At 46.2% G+C, this 24,774-nt stretch overlaps 4 protein-coding genes across 5 annotated transcripts; 2 read left to right on the top strand and 2 right to left on the bottom strand.

Annotated features, from left to right (window-relative positions):
* The first annotated feature begins 139 nt into the window (after positions 1-139).
* Positions 140-4,580, top strand: DIO1 (iodothyronine deiodinase 1). Of its 2 annotated transcripts, XM_009088749.4 has the most exons (4): positions 140-520; positions 2,019-2,162; positions 3,259-3,458; positions 3,935-4,580. In XM_009088749.4, exons 1-4 carry the CDS (start codon positions 190-192, stop codon positions 3,998-4,000), a joined length of 741 nt encoding a protein of 246 aa, XP_009086997.4. In that variant the 5' UTR covers positions 140-189; the 3' UTR covers positions 4,001-4,580. The 2 variants fall into 2 exon arrangements, with proteins under 2 accessions (XP_009086997.4, XP_018768017.1); XM_018912472.3 differs by lacking the exon at positions 3,259-3,458.
* Positions 4,581-5,058: 478 nt separating this feature from the next.
* Positions 5,059-7,489, bottom strand: IFT25 (intraflagellar transport 25). The gene is made up of 5 exons (XM_009088750.4): positions 7,293-7,489; positions 6,725-6,831; positions 6,329-6,397; positions 5,743-5,786; positions 5,059-5,285 (listed from the first exon to the last, which is right to left on the bottom strand). The coding sequence occupies exons 1-5, from the start codon at positions 7,388-7,390 to the stop codon at positions 5,178-5,180; spliced, it is 426 nt and encodes a 141-aa protein (XP_009086998.1). The 5' UTR covers positions 7,391-7,489; the 3' UTR covers positions 5,059-5,177.
* Positions 7,490-7,569: 80 nt separating this feature from the next.
* Positions 7,570-14,091, top strand: LRRC42 (leucine rich repeat containing 42). Its single transcript, XM_030226738.2, has 8 exons — positions 7,570-7,647; positions 8,478-8,965; positions 11,079-11,210; positions 12,246-12,364; positions 12,724-12,812; positions 12,893-13,006; positions 13,160-13,244; positions 13,614-14,091. The coding sequence occupies exons 2-8, from the start codon at positions 8,493-8,495 to the stop codon at positions 13,868-13,870; spliced, it is 1,269 nt and encodes a 422-aa protein (XP_030082598.1). The 5' UTR covers positions 7,570-7,647; positions 8,478-8,492; the 3' UTR covers positions 13,871-14,091.
* Positions 14,092-14,218: 127 nt separating this feature from the next.
* Positions 14,219-20,844, bottom strand: LDLRAD1 (low density lipoprotein receptor class A domain containing 1). Its single transcript, XM_018912610.3, has 6 exons — positions 20,824-20,844; positions 20,382-20,496; positions 18,672-18,827; positions 18,208-18,345; positions 17,584-17,712; positions 14,219-16,898 (listed from the first exon to the last, which is right to left on the bottom strand). The coding sequence occupies exons 1-6, from the start codon at positions 20,842-20,844 to the stop codon at positions 16,753-16,755; spliced, it is 705 nt and encodes a 234-aa protein (XP_018768155.1). The 3' UTR covers positions 14,219-16,752.
* Between the last annotated feature and the right edge of the window lie 3,930 nt (positions 20,845-24,774).

Here is a 24,774-nt window from a genome sequence, read left to right as displayed (position 1 = left end):
GGCTGCACTGGATGCCTTTGGTGCAGCTGGAGGGAGCACTGCTGACAGGATCCTTGCTCACCCAAGGGCTGAAGTGCAGGGACAGGACAGTGTGCAAGCTAAGGCAGAAACTCAATCAAACACGTGGACGTTTTCCCTCCCCCTCAACCTCTACCTTTGCCCCTGCCTCGCATTGTGCTCACCACCACCATGTCGGGCATCAGGGTTCTGCTACAGAAAATCCTGATCCTTCTGCAGGTTACTCTGTCTGTTGTTGTGGGCAAAACATTGATGATACTGTTCCCCAATGCCATGAAAAGATACATCCTAAAGATGGGTGAAAAGAGCAGAATGAACAGGAATCCAAAGTTCAGCTATGAAAACTGGGGCCCGACTTTTTTCAGCTTCAAGTATTTGCAGTTTGTGCTGAAGGTGAAGTGGAAGAGGCTGGAGGATGAAGCCTACGAGGGACACCCTGCTCCCAACACACCAGTGGTGACCCTCGGCGGGGAAGTTTGTCACCTCCTGGATTTCATGAAAGGTCAGTAATTGAGTCAGTAATTGCTGAGAGCATAAATGAGGAGAGGCTGCTGAGGGAGCAGGGACAGGCAGCTGGCAACAGAATGCATCACATGCAGACCACCAGCGCTCACCTGCTGGAGAAGATGCAGCACATTTACTCCAGCTGCTTCTTGATTGTCAAAAATAACCTGCATTTATCACCCTGTCTATACTATCCCTTCACACCACTAAGCTTTTGCAAGAGCTGGCTCTGCCTGGAAACACTTTTTGCTGAAAGCCGAGTTAATAATTTGTTTTAGGGAGGGAAGGCCCAGAACTGAAATGTGTGCAATGATCCCTGAGTGTTGGTTGTCATTCCCTGTCCATACAGAAAATTCCACACCAGCTCTCTTAGCTAGCCTAAAGCCTAGAAAGCACACAGTGGGTTTTTCCAGATCTAAAGTGGCTGGGAATAAAGCAGAAGTAGCTGCTTTGTACTTTGTCCGCTGCCTCCCACTGAGATCTCAGCAGAACGTGGAATTAATCATTAAGCTGCAGCCTCCATCCCCACGGGAGGGATTACATCTTTCTCTCACTCTGCATCCCTAATTATATATAGATATTTATGTAGAAAATGGGCTGCAAATTTGGAGAAGAGATACACAGTATCTACAGGAAGGTACCACTGTTATTTAATTCTTTAGGATGTGGATCTATGGTTAGCAGCAGCTTTTAAGTTAAGCCATGCCAGAAAGGTCTTGGACAAATTTAATGGAATTCAGCATAACCAGACTAAAAGAGGTGCTTAAAAATCCTGCAAACTCTCTTAAATCAAGGCCTTGCAAACAGATGCCAACATAAACACAACACCGTGTTAATTTGTAAGCAACTGCAGATACTTTTGCCAGTGTAGGGTTAGTTTAATAATAATATATAACCAGAGTTCCGTTTGGACAGGAAATTGCAGAAATACATTGAAAGCATGAAAGCCTGTGATGCATGACTGAAAAGTCTGCAGTTTCCCCTCAGCTCAGCTTGAACTGACACACCTAAAAAAATCTGGACATGAAAAGGCACTGGGACTCTGTCCTCAATGCCCAGCCCTGAACCACTGTCCCTGGATAACCTTGCAGAAGGCCATGTTTAGTATTTTTGAAGTTGCTCCATAGTAAGGGTCTCAGGGAGGCTGAGATGCCGATTTTGGATCAGTACCCTATCCCAAAAATGTTGGTAACTTGCTACTTGGCTCTTGTGATGAGGAAAAGAGAAGCTGTGTGAGAATGCAGGGTGCCTCCTGCCTGTACTGGGCAGGGTTCCCTCAGGTAAACGCCTTGCTGGATGCAGCACAGATAGAGCCAGGCTAGGAAAAACACCTTGCAGAGATACAGAGGTTCTGCTGCTGATTTTACTGACCTAGGAGAAGTTTATGACGTGACTTAATGTTGTCCAGGAATCCCCGCACCAGAGGCTCAGTTCAGTGTATTTAAATCTGTCCTTCCTCCCTTCGCTTAACCACAAAACTTTTTTTTCTTCCCCAGATAACCGGCCTTTAATCCTGAACTTTGGAAGCTGCACCTGACCTTCTTTTATGCTAAAATTTGATGAGTTCAACGAGCTCATCAAAGATTTCAGCTCAATAGCAGATTTCCTTATCATCTACATCGAGGAAGCTCATGCAGTAGGTACAGTACAAACACCACAGTGATGCCAACCACAGTTACAAATGTGTCACTTCCTTTAGGGAAAAAGAGTGTGCTGCAAAGGAGGGGGCTGCAAACAGCACAGAAATCTTCAAATCAAGTGGCAACACCACATCTAGGCACCAGTTTGTGTTCCTAATTCCCCTAAGATTCTACTTACACTTCTGACTTTTCACTGAGTTACTCATGTGAAGGACACAGTTGTGTTTTTTAACAATTGCTTCTCAATGTTAGTACAACTCCTTTTGGAAAGAGGAAGAAAAGACATTTCATAGAACAAAAGTGTACAGTATGTTATGTGTTGACAGAAAAAAAAAATTAGTTTTTAACATTTTTCAGGAGCAGGATGCGGACTCCAATTTGAAAAATTTAGCAAGCAAACAAACCACACTCGTTTATCTACACTGGATTCTAACACATTGGCACTGGTTTTATCCCAGGATGAAATGTTTTTCTAAAACCTAACATTTATAGCTTTCTAGCAATATGTCATTTTCAGCAACTGAGAATCAGATAATGACTAAGTCAGTCATGAAACCCTTTTACTAGTTTCTACTTTACTGGGCAGAGTTGTGTGTAAACACAATGTTTGCACACAACTCTTCCCAGTAAAGAGGAATGTTTGTTTGCATAGTTCTGATAAACAAAGGCGTGGCCTGGCTCATATTTCACTTCTCACAAACCTGTAATTTTGGTTTATAGGCTTAATGAGTACAATCAAGCAAAATGAACAACACTGACATATCTTACCCAATATATGTTCCCCACCTGGTATCTTTCTAGGGTAGATCTATGTGGGAAAATTTCAGCTAAAATCCATCAAATATTTCTGAATCCGGGGCAAGAAGAAAATACAGTTTGATGAGGGGGGAAAAAACCCAGATCTTGGGACCACTTATTGGAAAGCTCTAGTGGTGCCATAATTTGAGGGGGGGTTTTCATTTCATAGCAAATTTTGAAGCTAGGAATAAACTGTAAGATTCTTTTAACCTAGATTTGGGATATGACACACAGTACATGTCCACCCTTGCACCTATTCAAAACCTTCACTGCTAAATCCCTTCCTCATTTGTTTTAGATGGATGGGCTTTTAAAAACAATGTCATTATTAAAAATCACACAAGCCTTGAAGATCGAAAAATTGCAGCACAATTTCTTCAGAAAAATCAGCCTCTATGTCCAGTGGTTTTAGACACTATGGAAAACTTGAGCAGTTCAAAATATGCTGCACTGCCAGAGCGACTCTACATGCTTCAGGGAGGGAAGGTCATCTACAAGGTAAAAAATATCAGCGCCTATCAGCACAGTATACAGAGATTTTTAAGTTTCAAGGTGACTGGAGACTGCTTTACATTTAACAGTCAGTATTTCGTTCTGTTTGAGAGTGAAACATTTCACAACGCACTGTAAATGTGGAGAGAAATGAAAATGCAGCAGAACCAGTCTGGGCCTTTATAATGTACATATTTGATGTGCACCTCAGCCTTGCTCAAATATTTATCTTTTGGCTCATTAGTGACCCGAGGTACATCTAAGCTGTGAAATCCAGGAACACTTCCCACCTCCAGGATCCAGACATTGGCTGTGTCCCAGTGACACAGCAGGGTGTAACCAATGTGAAACCATCTCCCAGGGATGGCTCCAGTGGAAAGGGAGCCCAAGGAACACCTGCTCACAGTTCTGGTGCAGCTGCTGTGCTCTGAAGGATTTCTGCTCTGCTTGAGCATCACTGTGTCATTTTATTGCCTTTGCAGGGAGGAGTGGGGCCTTGGAATTACCACCCCCAGGAAATCCGTGCCATCCTGGAAAAATTGGAATAGAAAAAGGACTTCGAAGCAAAAACTATCTGGATAAAGAAGTTCAAAAATAATGTCACAGTCTAAGGAACAAAAATAGAATTTAAAAACAGCCATAGAGAGAAGGAAAGAACAATGTTGTATATGCAATGTATTTGCAAGAAGCATCTGAATGAGGTTCATTATGTTTGTCTAGAAGCTTTCAGGTGTCATCCCTACACCACCAACTTCTGTAGTAACTTACTACTCTTGTATCACATGCAGTAATGTGGGAGCCAAGTCCACTGAGCTCTGGATACCAACATTTACACTTATAAGGAATATCCTGTAGGATGAACTTCAGGGTGGTGACATTTGCAAGAGTCCACTAGCATGCAAAGCAACTGATTTCACATTATTATACACATTGCACTTGTGTATATAAAATGTTCCCTTTCACTGACTTCAGGAGGCTTCTGAGCAATCTCTAGCAACATCTGTTTCCATGAATATTTGTTATGATGGTCCCAGCCTAAAGCACTGGTGGCTGTGACCTGATTCTAGAAAATATTTATAGAAACAAGGGATTGATCTACAATTATTAAAAGTCTATCAAAACACTTCATTTGGCTTCAGATTATTTCCCTTCCTGCCCTGCCTCTCTCCCCCAGGTTATTTCTAAGCATTAGCAGATATTTATATTCATTCTAATAATCTCTGAGTTTGAGCTGATCAGAAACTTACCAATTTAAGGACTTCTGAAGGACTTGTTTGACAGTAGGAAGTAATGCATCCCACTTAAGTAGCTCACACTTTTTTTCTATGTAACTCAGAGTGCAAGGGAAACATTTTATAAGAAATTGAGTTTTAATTAATGTATTATGTAAGCCTGATAGAAATATACTACCTTAAATGGACTCAGTTATGTTCAGGTGTTCTAGGCTGACAGTTTAGGTTACAAAATGAAAAAGCTCTTACTACAGTTAACAACTGCACTGTGTTGTGGTTGGACTTGATCATCTTGTCTTTTCCAACCTAAATGATTCTATATTCTCATATTCTATTCCATACATTAAACCAGCAGGGAACACATACCACATCCATACTCTCAAAAACCACTTTAATACAAGGTGCTAATAATAAACAATCTCTGCAGTGCAGCTATCAAAATGTAACTTCCTTATAAAAAAAAATAAAGTGGAGGTCCAAATTTAAGCTGGGCTCAAGTGTTCTCTGCTGTGCCCTCTGCCATCACCCGGTGCACTGACACAAAATGATCAAAGGCAGATTTGATGATGAAACGCAAGTAAGTGGCTTGGAACTCAGGAAGCTGCAGGAGGAATAACAATAATGTTATTGCATTCACTATAGTAGCAAACTACCCAACCACATTTGCAGAAGTTTGTTAAACCACAAGAATCTGGATCTTTCAGTGTCTATTTTTTGAACTGCACATAAATCAAGTTCTTTGACGTGCAACTCAAAAAAATCCCATCAACTCCTGAATTCTGCAGCCTAAAAGGCAGCAAGTGAAGGAGGGAAGATTGCCACACTTCTGGAAAGGGCCCTTGCACCTCATTGGGAGCACTAGGCAGGTGCAATTTCATAGCATAATCTACAGAGAAGCAGCTGGGAAGTGCAATTTCACACCACAATCTACAAATTCCTCTCTTTAACACCAACTGAGCAATAATTGTAAATAAAGATGTTTGGTTTTTCTATGGTTTCTCCCCACTTAGTCCCGACATCCCATTTCATGGACACTGATGTACACTGTAAATACTCACTGGAAATTCTTCCATTTGGAGCTGCCCTTCTCTGTGCTGCAAATCTAGAAAATATATTTTAAGGTAAATAATGAAGAATAATGTGCAATGCAGTGAAATTTTCACTAGACAGAGTTCAAGTGAGTTTAAGGACAATGAATTTACACTGTATATAGACACTGTTCTTTTTTATTTTTACAGGTGATTTAAGAGAATACTTTTTTGCAATATCCCACTGTGTGTGTGTATATATATCCCACTCATTACAGTGTTAAAAAAAAGTCACCCAAGAGGCACTAAAAAAAAGCCAATCCCCAAGCCAAACAATGCAGGAAATGGCACTCTATTATACTACGTAAGCCTGTTTTTAATTTTTGGAACATAAAGTGCACAAGTAGTGCTTTTAGCCCTTATACAGCATTTTACTCTCCAAACTGTGGCAGAGAGCAGCAGTGTTAACAAAATTCACTTGAACGTGACTGTTACAATAATGTCTAATAAAACAATCATCACCCCACACTTTACTCAATAAATAGATGAGGGGTTACAGAGATTCAAGGAAAAAGACCAACATTGCTCCCACAAAACCCCACAAACTCAGTCTTACCTTTTTCAACACACTGTTCAAAACCCACAGGGTCTTTAGATGTGCTTCTTTCAATCCTTAAGGTCCGCACTAAAATATGTATCAATTCAAAATATCAACACAAGTTCTGATTCTTGATACTGATATTTGTTCCATCACTTTACAACCACAAAACACTTTCAGAGCATTAACTAATTTATTTTTTCTCTAAGCTATGGGGATTGTGAATATGAAGGATGATTGCTTTGTGAAAATGAATCTTTACGCAAAATTAAATCTTTATGTAATGTTAAATGTTTACGAATCTCTTTAAAAGTGGCTACATACAGACTAGGACACTACTGTGGGAACTTTTATTAAGGCACGGACACACATTTTAACATAGCATATTACCTACTGCGAGACACAAAGTCTTACCCAAATAACACTGGATGGCGACTTTGCTGATTTTTACACATTTGGGAAAACCAATAATCAGTTCCTGTGGGAACATGCCTGTCGTCGTCCAAAACGTTTTGGAACTTCTGTAGAGAGAACAGGACAAAACCCTCAACCTTTCCATCTATAATTCCATCTTCAATTAAATTTATCAAAGAAAAATATGGAGGGGAAAGGAAGTGGGAAAGAGGAGGGGAAGACGGGTGGAAAAGGAAGGGTGGAAAAACAGGGGAATGGTGACGAAGGGAAGGAGAGCGATGAAAAGCAGGAAGGGAAAGAGGACAAAAGAGCCGGGGGAGGCATTTTTATTTGGGGTACATTCAGCAGTGCCCTGTAGAAGGAGGGACAGCTCTCTGCAGGTTTTCACACCTCGCCGGGCAGGCTCTGTACCCGGGCGGCCCCTCAGGAGCGCGCAATGGCGGCGGGCCCCGAGCGGTTCCCCCCTGTGGCGACCCCAGTGAGGGCGAAGAGCCGAGGCCGGGCCAGCCCCGGCGGGCTCCGTGCGGGAGGAGCCGCTCCCGTCGCCCGCCCCCCGCCCGGCCCTCACCCGTCCGCCACGCTCTCGGCGGGGTGCTCGGCATCGCTGGACGTGGCCAGGACCACCGCGGCCCCCGCCGAGCTCCGACACCAGTCAAAGGCTCTCATGGCGCGCCGCAGGGCGGCCGCTCCCGGGCAACGGCGGCAGCTCCCCCGCTGCGGCCGCTCCCCGTGCGGGCAGCCGGGATCGCCCCTGGCAGGGCGGGGGAGGCCGGGCGGGACCCGCCGCTCCCGCCGTGCCCCGCTCCGCCCCGCCCGCCGCCCGCCCCCCGCGCGGCCCCGCCCGCCGCCCGCGGGCGCTGCGGGACGGGCGGCGGGAGCGCCGAGCCCCGGCCCGGTTGACGGCGCGGCCCCTCCTGGGGCAGGTAGGTGGGATGGGGGGGATCGGGGAACGAGCGGGATTCTGGCCTCCCTGCCCGGGCGGTAGACCCTTTCCACTGCGCCCCTTACCCTTGTTCCCCTTACCCTTGTGCCCCTTCCCCTGGCGCCCCTCGAGGTTGTGCCCGCTCACGGCGCGCTCACCCCCAGACACAACCCGACCCCTTCACAGACCCTTCCCAGCGTAGCCCCGACCGCTCTCCGGGTTAGACCCGATCCCTTCGCACCCGCCTCCCCATCCCTTCCGGTACCCCCGGACCCCCTCGGGCAGGGCCCGATCTCCTCCCGCCCGCAGGACCCGATCGGCAGCCCCGCAGGCCGAGAGCTGAGAGGATCCCGTCCCTGCCCTGCCCCTCGCCATGGCAGCTCTGGGCTCTGGGCTCCCCTACCCCCCGCCGGGACCCCGCTCCTGAACCAGAGCCCCCCGGCACCGGCTGGGGAAGGGGCACCGGGAGATGCCCACCCTCCCAGGGAGGGAGGTTCCAGCAGGCTCCATTGCCCAGCTGCAGTCAGACATGTGCCCTCCTCTTCCTCCTCCTTCTCCTGCTCCTGCCTGCAGCAGAGCCAGGCCTGGTTGCGGGGACACTTCCCACTCAACCCCAGCCCCTCTCCTGCTGCCCCATCTCTGTCCCGGGCCTCTCAGCCAGCCTGGGGTCCAGTTCCCACTCGGATGGGGCAGGCAGCTCCCACCCCTGCTCCGCACAGCCTGCCCTCCTTGCTACGTGGCCATGCTCAGGGGAGCATGGCTTTGGGGGCTTTCCTGGGCCATGTTTTCCTCTGTGGCTGTTCTTCACCTGCCTGTGATTTGTTTTTGCAGAGCTGGTCGAGGGGAATGTCGTACTGTCTCCACTCAGAAAGCCATTTGGATACTGGGCCAATATACGTGCGTGAAAATGGGAAGCTACATGTGGTAAATCGGGGTGCAGGCGGCGTGCAGAATGTCACTCCCAAAGCAAGACCTTTTAGTCTGTTTTCCAGAACTTTTTCGGTGGAGCTTTGCATGAACAGGGAGGATGATAGGGCAAGGAGGCAGAGGACTGATCATTTCATCTTCACTTACACCAAGGAGGGGAACCTCCGCTACTCCGCCAAGTCCCTCTTCAGCCTAGTGCTGGGTTACATTTCTGACAATGTAGATCACATTGACTCGTTGATTGGTTTCCCAGAGCAGATTGCTGAAAAGCTCTTTTCAGCAGCAGAAGCAAGACAAAAGTTCACAGAGCCAGTGACAGGACTGAGAGCTCTGCAGAAGTTCACTGAAGCCTATGGCAGTTTGGTGCTGTGCTCACTGTGCTTGCGGAACAGGTAAGTGTGTCCCCTAACAAATCTTGTCTTCTGCTAGCACACTTCAAGCTTCCTCTAAATTAAATTAAAAATACATTTTGGGCTTACAGCACCACCTAATTTTAATGAAATGCCCTGAGCCTTATCTGATTCTTGTCCTTGCTGCCTTTTGTCCCATCCCTTTCCTACAAGTGCAGCTGTAGTTTTCATTTTGAGATAAAAATCAGAGGTAACAGACTACATCTGTTTTAACCAACAGGGGATTTTATGTGGAGGATTAAACTTGCAACTATTTTAAACAATAATAATCAGCACTTCTGTGTAAATATGTGTGCTTAGTGCCTTCTCAGGCATTTCATGGGATGTTTCTGTAATTGCTGTTTAAAACACACTTAGCTGACTGTACAGATAAAATACACCCTTGCAAATTGTTTGGGTTTATTAACTATAAGATTGCTGTCAAGTCTCATTTTGGGGGCTCAGAAGAATCTACAGACTTGTGGGTAAGTTGCAGGCTTTGAAATCAGACAGGTTTGACCTTATTTTATTGTTGTTGCCACCCCCATATTGACTGTACTTTAACAAGGTCCTGATTATAGTCCAGCACTAGTTTTTTCGTCTTCTCAATGCCCACATCTTTAACTGAAAGAGTCTTGCCAAGTTTAAAACTGGATTATGTTTTTAAAGCCTTGCTCCTACTGAAGTCCTTCCCAGTAATAGAACCCTTCTATTCCATCTCTACTCTTGAAAAAGGGATGGTTTATCCAGTTTAAAATCAAAGTACTGGCATATTCATCTGAAGTGCCAAGGGTGTTCTGAGCACAGTAGGAATGTTTGAGTAGAAGTCAATTATCCTTTGTTTTATCCTTTAAACCTACTCCCTTTTTATCTCTAGCACAGTTAATTTTATGGGCTTAATTTAGAAATTAAGCTACTTCTGGCATCTTTTGCCATTACAGAAAGCTGAGTTAAGTATCAAGTCTTTGAAATCCAGGAAGTAAGGCATTAAGGCATTTTCTGATGAATTTTATTTCTAAAAAAGCCCACTCTTTTCTCCAGAACCCCCCCCAGTAATCTCTCTCTAGAACTGGCTTGTGCTCTGACTGCATGTTGTGCTTTTTGCAGAGCCAAATTGCACAGGCAAGGGGCGTGAGGGGGGTGGTTTGATGGGTAAAATTGCCCTGGGAGGATATGAAGGTCCTCTTATTTGCATGGACAAAGAGCTGTTCCTGGAGGGATCAAATTAAAAATCACCCCCAGTTTATGCAGTGAAGATGCTGACCTCAGGGTGTGTCTTGCCATGGGGAATACGAGGTAAATTCAGAAGAGATCAGTGGATTTGGAGCCACGGGGACAGCAAGAGGTGACTGCAGGGAGGTATTGAGGGCTACGTGCTCATTACTGCATACTCATGCCTGCCATTCTTCAGTGGTTTGTTCCCATCTCTGAGCCTCCTACTGAATGGCTCCAGCACAGATGTTTGCGTGGCTGCTGAGTGAATCAGAGCAGGGAACCAGCACAGTTAAAAAAAAAAAAAAAAAAAAAAAACACTGAGTAACTGCTGCCTGGGGTGTAGCCACAGCTCTGGCCAGTCCTGGACTTCTACCCCTAGTCAAGCATTTTATTGACATATAAAAAGTAAAATTTTGCCACTGACAAGCTATCCTGTCCTGTTTAAAATCTGTGTTTGAGGTGGATTTTAAACCTGGATGAATGTGGGTTTGTCTATACCCTTCCTAGACACTGAGGAAGAGCAGTTTGGGAAGCTGATTTATGATAATCTGGGATGTTTTGCATTATCCTGAAATAATACAGCAATAATCTGTAAAGAAGCTCCTAATAGCAATATTTGCAAGTTGAAGTCTTGCTAGTCCAATATTTTGCATCAAATCAAAGCCATGACAGTGATCTAAGGAGAAGACTGGGAATTCAGACGTGTTGTGTGCCAGCTGGACATAAAGAGGTACTTAGTGCAGCTGGGTAATTTCTGTCAATTTTCACATAGGTACTTAGCAGAAACGAGTGCATCATTGTGCTTATGACACTTGGGGATGTAGACACCTCCTTACATGCCTGAGCACTGAGGGCTTTTGGGGTTTTTTTTTTTTTGGTTTTTTTTTTTTTGGCTTTGCAGATACCTGGTTATCTCTGAAAAGCTTGAAGAAATTAAGTCTTTCCGGGAGCTGACGTGTTTGGATCTCTCCTGCTGCAAACTTGGAGATGAACATGAGCTGCTGGAACACCTCACCAAAGAGGCCCTGTCTAGGTACCAATTTCTTGAGCTAAAAATGACACTTTCTTTCCTACCACTAAGCAGTTCAAAGAATTAGGCTGAGACTTTAAAGGGAAGTTTCACAGGCTGCTGAGTGTAAGGCTGAAGATTTTGGATGTTCGTAAAACCTGTTCTGTAGGTAAACAAAATACAGAATTTATTGTACACAAAGCACATACTGAATCATAATGAATACTAAAATTATGCAAGGTAACTTACTCTCTCATGTTTTATATCAACTTTTTATAATTTTCATTGTCTGGGTAAGAAATGCATCATTAACATTTGGAACAGTTTTACATTTCCTTTTTTTAAGAGGGAACTTTATCAGCCAAATTTTTAACCAAACTAGTGTTCTCCATGAAGATTTCTGGAAGAAGGAGGTTGATTATTTGGTTAGTTAACATCTCAAAACAGTAAATTTTGTAATTTTGTTTGGTACCAAAAAATGACAAGTAGATAATTTTGGAAGCATTAGGTAGGATGACTGCTAATTAAGGATATTATGTTGCTGTAAGATTTTGGTGCATTTTGCATCAAGGTTTTATCTTGAAGTGCTCTGAAGAGAGCACTTCAATGTGATGCTTTTTCCTGAGTTTTGTTAATCAGTGCTATAAGACCTCATTATTTTCTTAAAATCACTGCTTATGATCACTTATCAAATCTGCTCTCTCTCTGTTTGCCAAGCGCTTTTTCTTAGTTTTGAGTGCATTTCAGTTTGGCAGCCTTGGTATAAAGAACTTCAGGCTATAAAGAAGCTGATTGTCTCTGTTGGCAAATGTTTGGCTCTAGAACCAGTTTGTCACTGGAGCTGTGGGATTGGCTGCTCAAGTAGTGCTTCTGTTGAGCAAAAAGGGAAATGCAAAGGTATTTGCTACTCCTGCTAACCCAGGCTCCTTCCTCACTGCTTTTTACAATGAGCCTGTAGGGCTTGCAGAGGATGACCCTTCTGACACGGAGTTTTAGGACATTTTGTAAAACTCTCAGAAATAATGACCATAAACCCCCTGTTTGTACCTCTGCTGGCAGTGTGAAGAGGCTTCTCCTGAAGGACAACTCCCTGTCAGATGCCGGCCTGCGCAGGATGACAGCGCCCGTCCGTGTGCTGAAAAAGGGGCTGGACAATCTGCTGGTGCTGGACTTGTCCTGTAAGTGCTCCATGTCTCATAACAGAAACAACCTGTGTCCTTTCTGATAAAGAATTTATCCTCCTTAGCACTGAAGGAATACAGTTAATTTGTTGATTCCCATGAGCTAAATGTTCGACCCCAGATTTCACCAGCAGCCTCCCAGAAGGCACAGGGCAGACCTGAGGTCTCAGGCATTTGCTACTTACATAAATATTTTCAGTAGTTTGAGAATTGGTATTGGACATATTTGTATTTTGATAATTAGAGGGGAAAAGTCAGTCTTGTTCCAGTATTAATTTTGGATCAAATACTTCCTTTGTATTTTGATAATTGTTTTTCACATCATGTAACTTAATTAACTTTACTTGGCCTTACAGGTAACCCTAAAATCACAGATGTGGGAATTGGATACCTTCTTTCTTTCAAGAAATTGAATTGTTTGGACATTTCTGGGACAGGTCTCAAGGTAAAAATCATCAGAGAAAAGTTTACTGGACAAGTGTAATAGAAGTTCTTGCCCTCTGACTTTATGTCCCTTTTTCCCAGGATGTTGATGCTGTCATAAAACGGCTTCAAATGCAGATAGGCCTGGTTCACTCAAAAGTGCCTCTGAAAGAGTTTGATCACAGTAACTGCAAAACAGAGGGATGGGCAGAGCAGGTAAGGGGGGGTTTAAGCTGTTTTACTCTCTGAAAATTTGCTTTATAGAATACAAAATCGCTGCATGGGAAAAAACAAGGGATGGAGTTGTTTCCAATGATATTTCTGTACATTTTACAAGACACATTTGAACTGCTTCATTTATTCTTTCAGACAGTTCTGCAGTGGGAGCAGGCAGTTTTGGAGGCCATGAAGCCCCAGGACAACCTGAGATCCAGAGTAACAGCTCTTCACTTCTGTATGTAACTGCATGGACACCACAGAGTTGATTTATTTTCTTTTTCACAGGGACTATTCCTGTACTTTTTTGGGTTATAGTACAAATAGCATCTCAGGTGTACAGTTTCAGCCCTTTGTGTAACTGCATTACAATGTACTTGAGTTTTTTCATTTGTTAAACTTCTGGATAATTCAAGTACATATAACTCAAGCTCATATAACAACTGAGTTTTTTCCTTAATATTTTGAGTCCAAAATATAAATGGTATTTTTTCCCTGTGCACATTTCCAAGTTGGCTTGGCCAAAACAGTTTGTACCACAAAGTTATGCATTTTACAGCATAATTCTGTTTTTCCCAAAATCTGAACTTGTTATTTTTGCTTGTAGATGGCAAGACACACAGAATGGAGGAAGTAGTCAAATGCACACTGGTGGAGCCAGAAACTAAAGCATCTGGAAACTTGCAGTTTTATAAAGAAAACATTGAAAATTGCCATTTACCTTTGAAAAAGGAGGTTGCAGGCAGCCATGAATTAAAGAACAATAAAAAAAGAGCTTTGGCTGAACAAGAGAGAGAAAGGACTTCCAAACAGAAGCATCTGTGCCTCACTGTGGAGGACTGGGATTTGTTAAATACCTACTGAGTCAGAAAGAAGTGGGTCTTTTGTTTGTTGTTCTCTTGCTGATGACAGGATTTGGACATATTGAGAGGGAGTGACAAAGTACTGTTAAATCTGGTTGCTGTGACACACCTGTGGGGTAACCTGTGCTGGGGGAGGGATAGAGACAAGAAGGTTGGTGATGCTACTGTATATTTTCAATACATAATAATTTTTTCAAATAAAGTTTTTGTTGTCATCCTTAAGTAACTCTTCTGATGAAGGTGTTTTTCACCAAAACAGCTTCTCCTCTCCCTGCTGCTCTCCTGCCTCTCGAGGGGCAGGACACAAATCACTGCAGCTCATCTGAAATGAAGCTGCACTGGGCTTGTCAGTGCCATGGGATGTTTACAGTGCTGCTAGAACAGAAACTTCAGCCTGAAAGCACCAGGCTGTGCTGATGGGGCTGTGCAGAGGGAGGGAGCACAAAGGATAAGCACAGACCTCTGGGAAGGGAGGCAGAGGCAGTAACACCTCAGCAACAGCCATTGCAGAAGCACAAAGTGGAACACAATTCCCCTTTTCTTTCTCATTTTAGCCCTGGAAATGAGAGCTGGAATGAGGTTGCTGTAGAGATTATCCTCTGCAGTTGTAATTTGTTCTCCCTTACAAGCAAATTCACTGCATTGGAGATCATTCTGTGGTTTAAAACCCATTTTCAGTGTGCCTGCACTACACTAACTGTGCTTCTCCATCTGAAAACACTGAGGGACATTTATAATTCAAATATTAATTATGCAGATCAGCTGTAAATTACCTGGACACTCAGACCTGTTCTGTGTTGGTCTGTGCAGCTGTAATGCTGCAGGTAACAAACACTGAATTCCTGCCCTGAGTGTTTCCATCACAACTGGCTGATGTGCTCAGTGCTCGTCATTGTCCTCTCGGGCCTCATGAGGCCAAGGATTTTCTCCAGGTTTCTCCTACCAGTGCTTCTTCAGAGGGTATCATCTTCCTTTTACACTGTTGGCTATAATAATTCATCACCAAGAAAAGCAGCACATCCTTGGAAACCATGAAGAGGCCAAGAAATTGAACTTCAGCTCAGAAATGTATAAAGAACAAAACCCCTTTGTCTTCTTACTGCTGAATTTTCCTCAAAAAAGGACTACACACAAACAAAACAGGCACATTTGCACTGAAATCCTAATTTCTTTTCCCAGAAACTCAAGGCTATTAATACCTTACCCTGACAACTACATCAGCTCTCTGCTGAGACAAACTATGGCACAAATTGGGACTCAAAACAGTGGCTCAGTGGGGAGGAAGATGTGCAATCTTCCCCCTCAAGCTGCTTCTGGTGCAATTGCCACCATGGAATTTTTGGCCACCCCTTCCACCATTGGAGACATGCTGATCTGACCATGGAGAGATGCACATTTTTTTACCAGTCCTAATTTTACCAAACCCCTTACCTGGGCCCTGTGCTGAGCATGAGGGTTCCTATATTTTATGGATTTTTTAACAGCTGATTAGTTCAATCCTTACTGCACTGGGATGACATTTTACAGGCACAGAGAAAACAAGCTGTGCACCCTGGCCAGGCCTGGAGAGAGACAGGTGAGTAAAAGCAGCTTTAACATTCCCCCATGCAGAGTTTTGCCATCTCATTGCAGGCAGAGTGTGAGTCACAATACTGTAAAGCTATTTATAAAAAGTTCTCTCAGATTTCCAGCTGTATCCCAGTGACAAATTAGAAGTAACATTCACCATTGATCTGAGTTACAGTGACAGGCAGAGCTGCAGATCACAGGACTGAGAAGAACAGAGTGAACAGGAGTTTATTTTTAAATATCTATGACCTGAGGTGGCAATGGGAACAAGATCACCTCATGGGATTTTTTTGGGCCTAGAAAAGTAAGAGTACTCACTGTAAATGTGGGGGTTTCCTCAATGTTTTAGACACAGATGATATTTTCAAAGGAGCAGAGAAAACCTCATCTTTCTTAAATTTCAGTGTCATGTCCATACCTACATCCTGAGGACTGCTTGGAAGGCTTGGCTGCCCGACTGTGCCCTGCTGGCAGAGGAACAAAACAAGCAGGAAACGGATCCAGTGTCATCCCACACCACCCTGGGAGCAGCACTCAATTTTCTGCTGCTCTCTGCTCCAAGGCTGACACTTCCTTTTCCTCCTTTCTTTGCCAGCTTCAGTGAGACCCATCCCAGCTCCATGGCTGTTCTCAGCCTGCTGCTGCTGCAAAACTGCACAGCCCTGAGTGAAGAGCAGGTTATTTACCTGCTGCTTCCCTGCCCCAGCTCCCAGGCACAGCTACTCTGTCACAGGGACATGATTTATCCCCCCAAACCCTGAAACTTCTCCAGTTTTCCATGCCATTACACTCCCTGTGTTGGCCTTCATGGTTTGAGAAGAGAGCAGGAGGTGGCCTGAGCAGCAGCTCCCCAGGTGTCACCCCAGCACAGCATTCCCAAGGAAGTGTCCCAGGAGTGTCAGCCCTCAGAGTCACTGCTGAAGCCACCTGCAGACGTGTCCTGAAGACAAACAGAAGCTGCCAGTGGAGATCAGGACTCTGGAGGTGCGTTCACCCCACCCCAGCCAGCTCCTGCTGCTCGGGCAGCTCTCAGGGTGGCCACCTGCCCCAGGATGTCCAGAGAGGAGGAAGCCCTGGCCCAGGGCTGTGCCAGCCATGCCTGGTGATGCCTCTCCAGCCCAGCACCAAAGGAAGTGTCCCCTTGCCATGGCACAGACTCCTGGCAGCTGTCCCACAGCCGGTGTCCAGCCCAGGGCTGCCACAGGCCCTGCTCGGTGTCACTGTGCTGAGAGGAGGATTTGCTTGGCTGGAGCTTCCCAAGCAGGTGGCAGGGCAGGACCCCGAGGCTCCAGGGTGACGTGTGGGCACCAGGATTCAGGCTGGGCAGAGGAACTCGTCGGACCAGCCCTGGCAGTGCTGGATGCCGTCCCGGCACAGCCTCCGGGGGATGCAGGAGCAGAACTCGAAGTGCACGGGGCTGCAGCTCCACCACTCCTGCCCACACGGGGGGCAGGCGGCCCCTGGAAGGGCAGAAAACAGGGAACTGAAATGCTTCTGCTGCACTCACCCCCTCCCTCCTCCCTTCCATGGGTAAAATCCTTTCATCCCCCAGCAGAAAAGCTGCGGGTGACAGCCCTGTGACTGTGAGCCCACCAAAGCAGACACTGGCTTGGTGCTGTCACAAGCAGAGTGACATTGCAATGACCTTCATGGCAGAGAGGCCATCCTGGGGGCAACAACTAACTGTAAATTTCCCCCCCTCCCCCTTTTTTTTTTGTCCAAAACCATGGGGGTGACTTAGGAACAAATCCTCATTTTAACAAGACCCAGCTCCTGCACAGCTCAGAGATCCACCCATCTGCTGCCCAGCTGCCAAAGGCCAGTTTGAATGGTTACTGCTAACAGCCACTCATCCTGATGAAACTGCTCCACATCAGCAAGCCACGGAGGAAGAGCAATTTTTGGGACTGGGAGCAAAGCACAGAGCCTTTCCCCTCTCAGGTGCCACCAGGCTTTGACACAGCAGCCTCAGCAGCCAGGGGGACTGAGCCCACGAGGCTCACACTCACACCTCACCCCAGCTATTTTGTGTTTCAGTGGTGGGTGCCAGCCTCCAGGCATTTCCAGCAGCATCCACAAGCACCACACCTGTGGCAGCTGTTACAACCCATCAGCAGAAAGGCAGGAGCCAGCAGACAGACTCACAGCTCCACGTCTCGTCAGAGCAGTCCCCGCAGTCGTTCATCCCGTTACACCTCTGGTCAGCATAAACCCAGGATCTGGGGTTGCTGCAGTAGAAAACCAGGTACCCTGGGAGGCTCTGGGGCAAGTCACCTGCAAGGGCACACACACAGGACATGCTAAACTCCCCCAGGCACACACACACTGGCTCAAATGGGGGGGCATGCACCAAAGGCTGCTGCCAGGACACTTCCCCTGCAGTACCAAGCGAACATGACCAAATGGGGAAGCTCTGTGGTGGGACACAGGAAGTCTGCCCCAGGTTTCTGCTTTATTTAGTTTTTTCCCCAGGGTGACTGAACAATAAATTACCCATGTAGGCATACAGCTTCACTGATGGAGGAAAACTACAACATGGTTTAAAAAAAAACCCTAGGAAGATCAGATGAGCTTGGAGCCTTTAATTCCTGGCATTCCTGCTAGGTTTTGGGCAGTGCCATCTCTCAGCATCTGCCCCACAAAGGCTCTACCAGGCCTATCTGCTCCTGTAGGCAGCCAGAAGCACAGAGCAGGGTTAGAGGAACCCTGGCTGCTGTCTCACAACTGGAAGATGCGTGCAGGGAGGATGCTCACAACAAAACCACTCACCACAGAGCTGCTCCTGCTCATCCTCTCCGTTCCTGCAGTTGCTGACTCTGTCACAGACCCAGCTGGCTGGGACACAAGTCACTCTGTCGTCACACAAGAAGCCTGTCCTGTTATTAGGGGCTGTGCAGAGGCGGTTCACTGTGAGGAAAGCAAGAACACCTTCATTTTCCAGCATTTTTGTGATATGAGGAATAGACCAAGGGGAGTTAAGGGGGGTTTCTGAAATTAATTTTTTGTTCTGGAAATAACCAGGGGCCAAGATTAATTTCTGGCAGGTTCATGGCAGAGTCTGAAAACCACACCAGTAGTCTTAAGCATGACAGTGCTACCCAGAGTTATCCCAGCCCTGTGGAGCAGGGAATGGCTGCTGGCCATTTGGGCTGAGCAAAGCTGGTACAGCTGTGCTCATGCAGCACCATTTCTGCCTCCCTTACCAAAAAAACCCAACCCTCTGGGGATACAACCTGGTGCCCGTGGCAGGAGTGCCAGGGCTGCCACCGCCGAGGCCACGGCGGCCGTGAGGACGAGCAGTGCCAGGGCAGAGATGCAGAGGTGCCTCTGTGTGCAGCCAGGGTGGGCACCACGTGGGTGGCAGCGGGCACCACAGGGATGGCAGCAGCCTGGGGGAGGCAAGAGAGACAGTGAGGGACTGAGGAAGGGTCTGGGGTGTTTCAGAGAGGAACAGTGCAGGGACACGAGGCTGGAGTTATTGGGTCTCTGCACGGGGGCTGCTGGGGGTTAGGGGTTGATAGTTGAGTTTAAAGAGCCAAACTCCACCATTAAACACCTCCTGGTGGGGAATTTTGCTGCTTGCAGTGTGGAAGAGCTTGTGCTGCTGCTACAGAGCACTGGGGTGGAATGGCACAAGCCCCATGTCTCCATGGAGCTCATCCTGTGGGCTGGGATGCGGGGGGATGAAGGCCAAAGCCCTGTGGGACAGCAGGGACACTGGAGCACAGGGCAGGCGGGTGTGAGGCTGGGGAAGGTGCCCTCCCAGAGCCCATAACAAAACTCCCCACGAGGTAAGATTTCATTTCACAGCACTTCAGGCTTTCTGCCCCAGCCAGGACTCCCACTCCCATGGAATGAGGCTGCACTATCAGCCCAGAATGGTGAGAAGGAAATGAAGAGCTGCCCCTTCCCTCCCTAACAACATCTCCAGGGCACAGCAACCTTCAGGCACTCCAGCTGTCAGAAAGTCAGGGACATAAATCAAGCCAACTGCAGAAGCTAAAGGCCAAACCCACAATCACAGCAAGACAATGGCAGCACAGGGAGAGGCACCCACCCTCACCTCAGCAACCTGCACCTGCAGCTCTGCCTCTAAACCAACAGGGTATTTCCCTCCATTCCTTCATCTTCCCAGACCAATAGCCAAAAATATCAGTGTGGTCATCTCAGAAACATGTAACCAGTCACTTAGGGCAATCCTGCCTGTATAATTGATTTTGGCATATCTGAACTTAAAAATCTTTAATTAGAATTTTTAAAAGCTTTTAGGAACTTAAAGAACTTTTAAGTTAGAATTTGTCTCAGCTGTGCTTTGTGTTTACTTAGTTGTTTAAGTGTTCAAACTCAAGGGAAGGGACAGCCTTTGCTCAAGAGCAAAAGGATCCTGATTCCAGCAAGCTCCCCCTCTGTCACACTCAAGCAGGAGCCAAACACAGAAGATTTCAGTTCAGAAGAGAAATGGTGAACTCTCAGAAGAGAAATGGTGAATTGCAGCACGTCTGTGTCTACAAAACACCTCTGACTACAAAGCACAACAATTACAAACAGACTCGAGTATAAAATAATGGTGCTGATGAAATGTTGCAAGCTGAACTACAGGCTTGCTATTTGGTTCTCTTTGATCCCACCTCATCCTTCAGAGTATAGGCAAAATTTGCTGAAGTTTGGCTATAAAGACATAGGGAAAGGCCACAGCAAGCTCATTGTGAGCCTTTCTGTGACAGACAAGGATCACTTATCATACAACTGTACATATGACTGCCAGCTCCAGGCCAACACAGAACAGCTGAAGTTTATTAATTTTATAGTCTGGACATTTTACGACACAGAAAAGAGGGAAGATCAGTCCAAACAGACCATAAATAGTGGTTGTATTTTATATTACATTGATAGTTTCCATTGATTTATACTTTAATAATAGAACTCTGCATTTTACTCATTACCTCTTTCTCCAGAGAAGGACTCTGTTGAACCAAAAGTAGCTACATCACCGTTTCTCTGGAAGGAAAGGGATAAAAGGCATTTACAGAATCCCACAGCCACACAAACTTCACCTTTCTAGTTCTCCCATCTTACCCAGGAATACCTCATGTACTCCATTATTGTTACACACAAGCAAAAATTGCCTCAGTGCAAACATGGCCCACATTTAATCCCCAAAACAATTAATCATATCCCTTTTTAAACCTTAATTAATTACCCATTTGTAAAACAAACACCAACCAAGCCCAGCACTTTACATCAACTCTTCTCTTTTGCATCAAGGTAAGTAGAAACAGCTCAGAATCTCAGAGAAAACAGTGATGAGGTCAGGCAAACAGCACAGGCAAGAACCCATGCACGTCAGGGAACAGCTGGATGTAGAATTTCAGTGAAGAACTGTACCTGGGGGTGAGTTTTGTTCATTCTTCCCAGAGCTCCAGGGACCACAGGGAGTTCTTTGCACCTGAGCACAAGTGAAGTTACCAGGATACAAACCCAACAGAGGCAGGAGAGCAAGGAGAGCACCTGACAGGCAGGAGGGATTGGCAGGGCAGTGCTGAGCCTCTGCTCCAGCCTCAGTGAAAGCCAACAACAAACTCTCTCATTCCTCTTGTCCCTGATGTGGTTTCGTAACAGGGCATTAGACAATGCAGAGTAAACAGATTTAGGGAGCTGAAGCCCTGCTGCCACGTTGGAAGACAAGCACTCACCTCTAGCTCATGCTGGCTGCATTTACCCCTGTGCTGGTCATGGAAAACCCCTTCACAGTTAAAGCCTGAGGGAAATGAAAGTCTCATCTTCATGAAAGTCTCCTGTCTCCACAGCTCCTTCCCAAGGCAGAGCTGTCCCACTGCCCTTGGCTCCTGCCAGATGATGAGATCTCAGGAGAGCTGTGCAGGGTACAACCATCTGGAACAGCTTCCTTGCTTGGGCAATGAGCACAGGCACAGGAAATCCTCCAGGGTCCTTTTTTACTTGAGTGCTTGAATTTCCAGGCCCACAGGAAGGCTTAGCAGCTCAGCCTGCAGCAAACGTGAACTTACAAATACATTGGAGCCTTCCAAACTGGCTGCAGGTCTTGGCACAGCTCCCTCAGAGGAGTTTTACAGCTTCAAGGATGAAATTCCATGAGCAGGCAGCTTTTCCATAGGGGTAGGGGGGAGAAAAAGCATGAAGTTTTTGAGGAGCCTGGGTTCTTCTTGCAAGAGGGTCCAGAGGACTCAAGTGCTTCCAAATTGTTGCCACCTCACAGGCCATGACTCTTCCCCAAGCAAGACAGTCCCAGCAGGGCTGTGGAAGGGAGGCTGGCAGCCAGATTGTCTCTGAGCTGGCATTGCCTTGAGCTGACTGAAAGCACCACAGAATGCCTGACATGGAGGAACAGCTACAGCTCCCACTTCCCTCTCCATCCCCACACATAAAACACCCCAATTATACAGAGTTAATACATTCCTCATGGCCAGGGCATCTCCAACCCTGTCCTCACAGACCAGCCAGAATTAAACACAGCCTTCTAGGAGCTCCTCCTTCAGCACAGCAGCCAATTTGTCCAAACCAGAAGCTTCTCACAGGAATACATCATTACTGAGGGTGGTGGTAGAAAACTCTCCTGTTTCAAGAAGGATCCTGGGTGAAACCATCCAATGCCAAGTAGCAAACAGTCTGCAAGTCTGGGCAGCTGCTGCAATGTGGAAAAATGTCAGACTAAGAAGATCTTGAATTCTGGATCCCTTGCTGTTTAAAGAGGAAGTCTCAGTTTCTAATCAGACTTGATTCAGGACTATTTTGAGCCTTCCTAAAGCTTATTAGGTGGTTGGGAGTTTGCTAAGAGCCCTGTGTAAGAGCCAGGTAAAGCAGGCCAGCTGTGCATACCCTGCAAAACAACCTACAGTGAAGAGTTTAAAATGTGGAGTCAACCCACCCTTGGGGACAAATGTCTGTAATGTCCAGAGGAGGACAACAGAGCTGGGGAAGGCTCTGGAGTGATGAGAAACACCCGAGGGAGCCACGGGGGCTCAGCCTGCAGAAAAGGAGGCTCAGGAGGGAGCTTCTCACCCTCTGTAACTTCCTGAAAAGAGGTTGGAGCCAGGTGGGGTCAGGCTCTTCTCCTCCCAATTAACAAGCAACAGGACAAGAGGAAACAGCCTCAAATTGCACCAGAGGAGGTTTAGATTGGATAGGAAAAAAAAAAAAATATTCACTGGAAGAGTTGTCAGGCATTGGATCAGGCTGCCCAGGGCAGTGGTGGAGTGACTACCACTAATGCCATGTGGATGTGGCACTTGGGGACATGGGTTACTGGTGGCATTGGCAATACTGGGGAAAGGGTTGGACTCATTCTTGGAGGTCTTTTCTAAGCTAAAAAACTCGATGATTCTGCAGCCTGACATCTACCACCATCTGTTTCCTGCTCCAGGATTATCAAGCTCAGCTGTAGCCAACCAGGCAGTTGGATTTCAGAGCAGTTACCCCACATCAAAGACTGCTTAGAGTTCAGAAAAATGAGTTCATGACAGCAATGTAAGAAAAATAAGCAAGCTCCTCTGAAGTATAAAAAATAATAAATAAAAAATTACAAATATCAGAAAAGCTGAAGAGGCAACAAATATCAGTGTATCCAGTATGACAGAAGGTTATTGTAAATTCTAGCACCTAAAAACTCCCCAGTTTTCCCCAAATGTACCTGGGCTATTTCTGCCAGCAGTGAATTACACACACTTAAGAGGGTCACCCCATTTGTGTCAGATGATTCCATTCTAAACCCAATGCAGGTTCAGTTGAACACGTGCCTAAAGAGAATATAAAATGCTTTCCTCCTGCAATTTCAATAATTTAAGGTCTTTCATTTAAACAGTGGTTTTGAGCAGAGATCAAACCCAAATTGCAGCCTCTGAAAAGGGAGATGTCAGTAAGTCAAACATTTAACAAAAAATGAATAGGAAATGACATTTTGCAAAGCCAAATGCCAAGACAGCTTAAAGAGTCCATTTAGATTAAAAATCTTGAGAAACAGTTCCATTACTTGCTATTATCTGATTTTACTGAGGGAAGATCTTTTGACAAGTTTATAAGTACAACACTCACCAAATTCCTCGGGCTCTGGCTCGCTCTGGATACAGCAGTGCCAAGTGCCAGAGTGCCACAGGCACAGAGCTCTCTGTGACCCAAAAGCACATTGCTGAATCACTGGCTGCACTGCACAGATCACTCAGCTGAAATGCCATTAAACAGCAAACAAAAGACAAAACACCAAATGAAAGCACAAGTTGTTTGCTTAACTCGAGCCCAGGGCTGTAAGCAATGGAGTTTTGAAGAGAAAGTTTTGTGAAATCAAGCCATCAGCCTAACAGAGGTTGTACTGTCCACGCTGGAAAAGGCAAAGAGCCACGTGTGCACAGAGCTGCTCCCTCTGCAACCACGTGTAATGGTACAGGAAAACATTTAAACAGACTTGCAAACATTTCCATAAGCTATTCAGTCAGGAAAATGGGGATTGCTGCAGTCCCTTTTGGAAATCCCAAACAGCAGAGTGCTGAGATGGGCACTAATCCCTGAAGTGAAGCCAGCAGTGGCAGTGGTTGCTGAGCAGGGTTGCAGAGATCACACTGAGCTCTGGCATCTCCAGCAGAGCGGGGCCGTGCCGGGCTTTGCCTGAGCCAGCAGAAACGGAGCATCAGTGACACCGGCAGCTCCTGTCCCCAAACACCGCCCTGTCCCCTCTCACAGCAAGGCCCTGCAATGACACCTACACAGAGGGCAAGGCTGCTGGCACCCAAAGCTCTGGGCTGTCCCACTGAAGAGTTCAGCATGAAGAGGTACCTAGAATTTAAGAGCTGAGACTGCAGTTCCTGCAGGCTGATAGAAACCTGCTTGAAACAAACATCCTCGACGACCTGAAAGCCCCTGACAGCCACTCTGCTGGGCTGGGCTCTGCACATTCCGGAAAGGCTCCATCAGCTGCACTCACACAACCACTTGCTCACCGACAAGCTGGGAATGACCCCTGAGCCAGGTTTCAGTGGGGGAATATATCACTGTATCTCCCAGAGTCTCCACAGTTCTTCATTACACTTTTTTAAACCTTTGAGGGAATTCTGTCTAATCAACAAAAAAATGACAGTGAATTGAAGACTGCGCATCCTAAACAGCATTCACTCAGACACCCTAAAATAAATCACCAACACCCCCAACCTGCCAACACTGTGGGAACCAGCATATAATAAGATCCACAAAAAATAGGTTAGACATGAGGGATGAGGGACATTGTTCATTGTTGCTGTGTTAGTGAATCACAGCAAAATCAGGTCACGTTGCCCATGAGAGGAAGGCTACAGACAGGCTTTCACACTGAGC

Source organism: Serinus canaria, chromosome 8 (genome assembly GCF_022539315.1).
Source record: "Serinus canaria isolate serCan28SL12 chromosome 8, serCan2020, whole genome shotgun sequence".
Classification (NCBI taxonomy): Eukaryota; Metazoa; Chordata; class Aves; order Passeriformes; family Fringillidae; genus Serinus; species Serinus canaria.
The sequence above is the reverse complement of the archived record's forward strand: the minus strand, read 5'-3'. Positions and strand labels throughout refer to the sequence as shown.

Bases quoted from the DNA above. Each gene is read 5' to 3' on its own strand.
- IFT25 (XM_009088750.4), bottom strand. From the start codon at position 7,390: ATGAGAGCCTTTGACTGGTGTCGGAGCTCGGCGGGGGCCGCGGTGGTC. The intron at 6,398-6,724 runs GTAAGACTTTGT...TACATATTTTAG, and splicing joins CGCCATCCAGTGTTATTTGG to TGCGGACCTTAAGGATTGAA. The intron at 5,787-6,328 runs GTAAGACTGAGT...TATATTTTCTAG, and splicing joins TGAACAGTGTGTTGAAAAAG to ATTTGCAGCACAGAGAAGGG.
- LRRC42 (XM_030226738.2), top strand. From the start codon at position 8,493: ATGTCGTACTGTCTCCACTCAGAAAGCCATTTGGATACTGGGCCAATA. The intron at 11,211-12,245 runs GTACCAATTTCT...CTCTGCTGGCAG, and splicing joins ACCAAAGAGGCCCTGTCTAG to TGTGAAGAGGCTTCTCCTGA. The intron at 12,365-12,723 runs GTAAGTGCTCCA...TTGGCCTTACAG, and splicing joins GCTGGTGCTGGACTTGTCCT to GTAACCCTAAAATCACAGAT.
- LDLRAD1 (XM_018912610.3), bottom strand. From the start codon at position 20,844: ATGAACAAAACTCACCCCCAG. The intron at 17,713-18,207 runs GTGAGTGGTTTT...GTGCCCTTGCAG, and splicing joins TGAGCAGGAGCAGCTCTGTG to GTGACTTGCCCCAGAGCCTC. The intron at 16,899-17,583 runs GTGAGTCTGTCT...CTGCCCTTCCAG, and splicing joins CTCTGACGAGACGTGGAGCT to GGGCCGCCTGCCCCCCGTGT.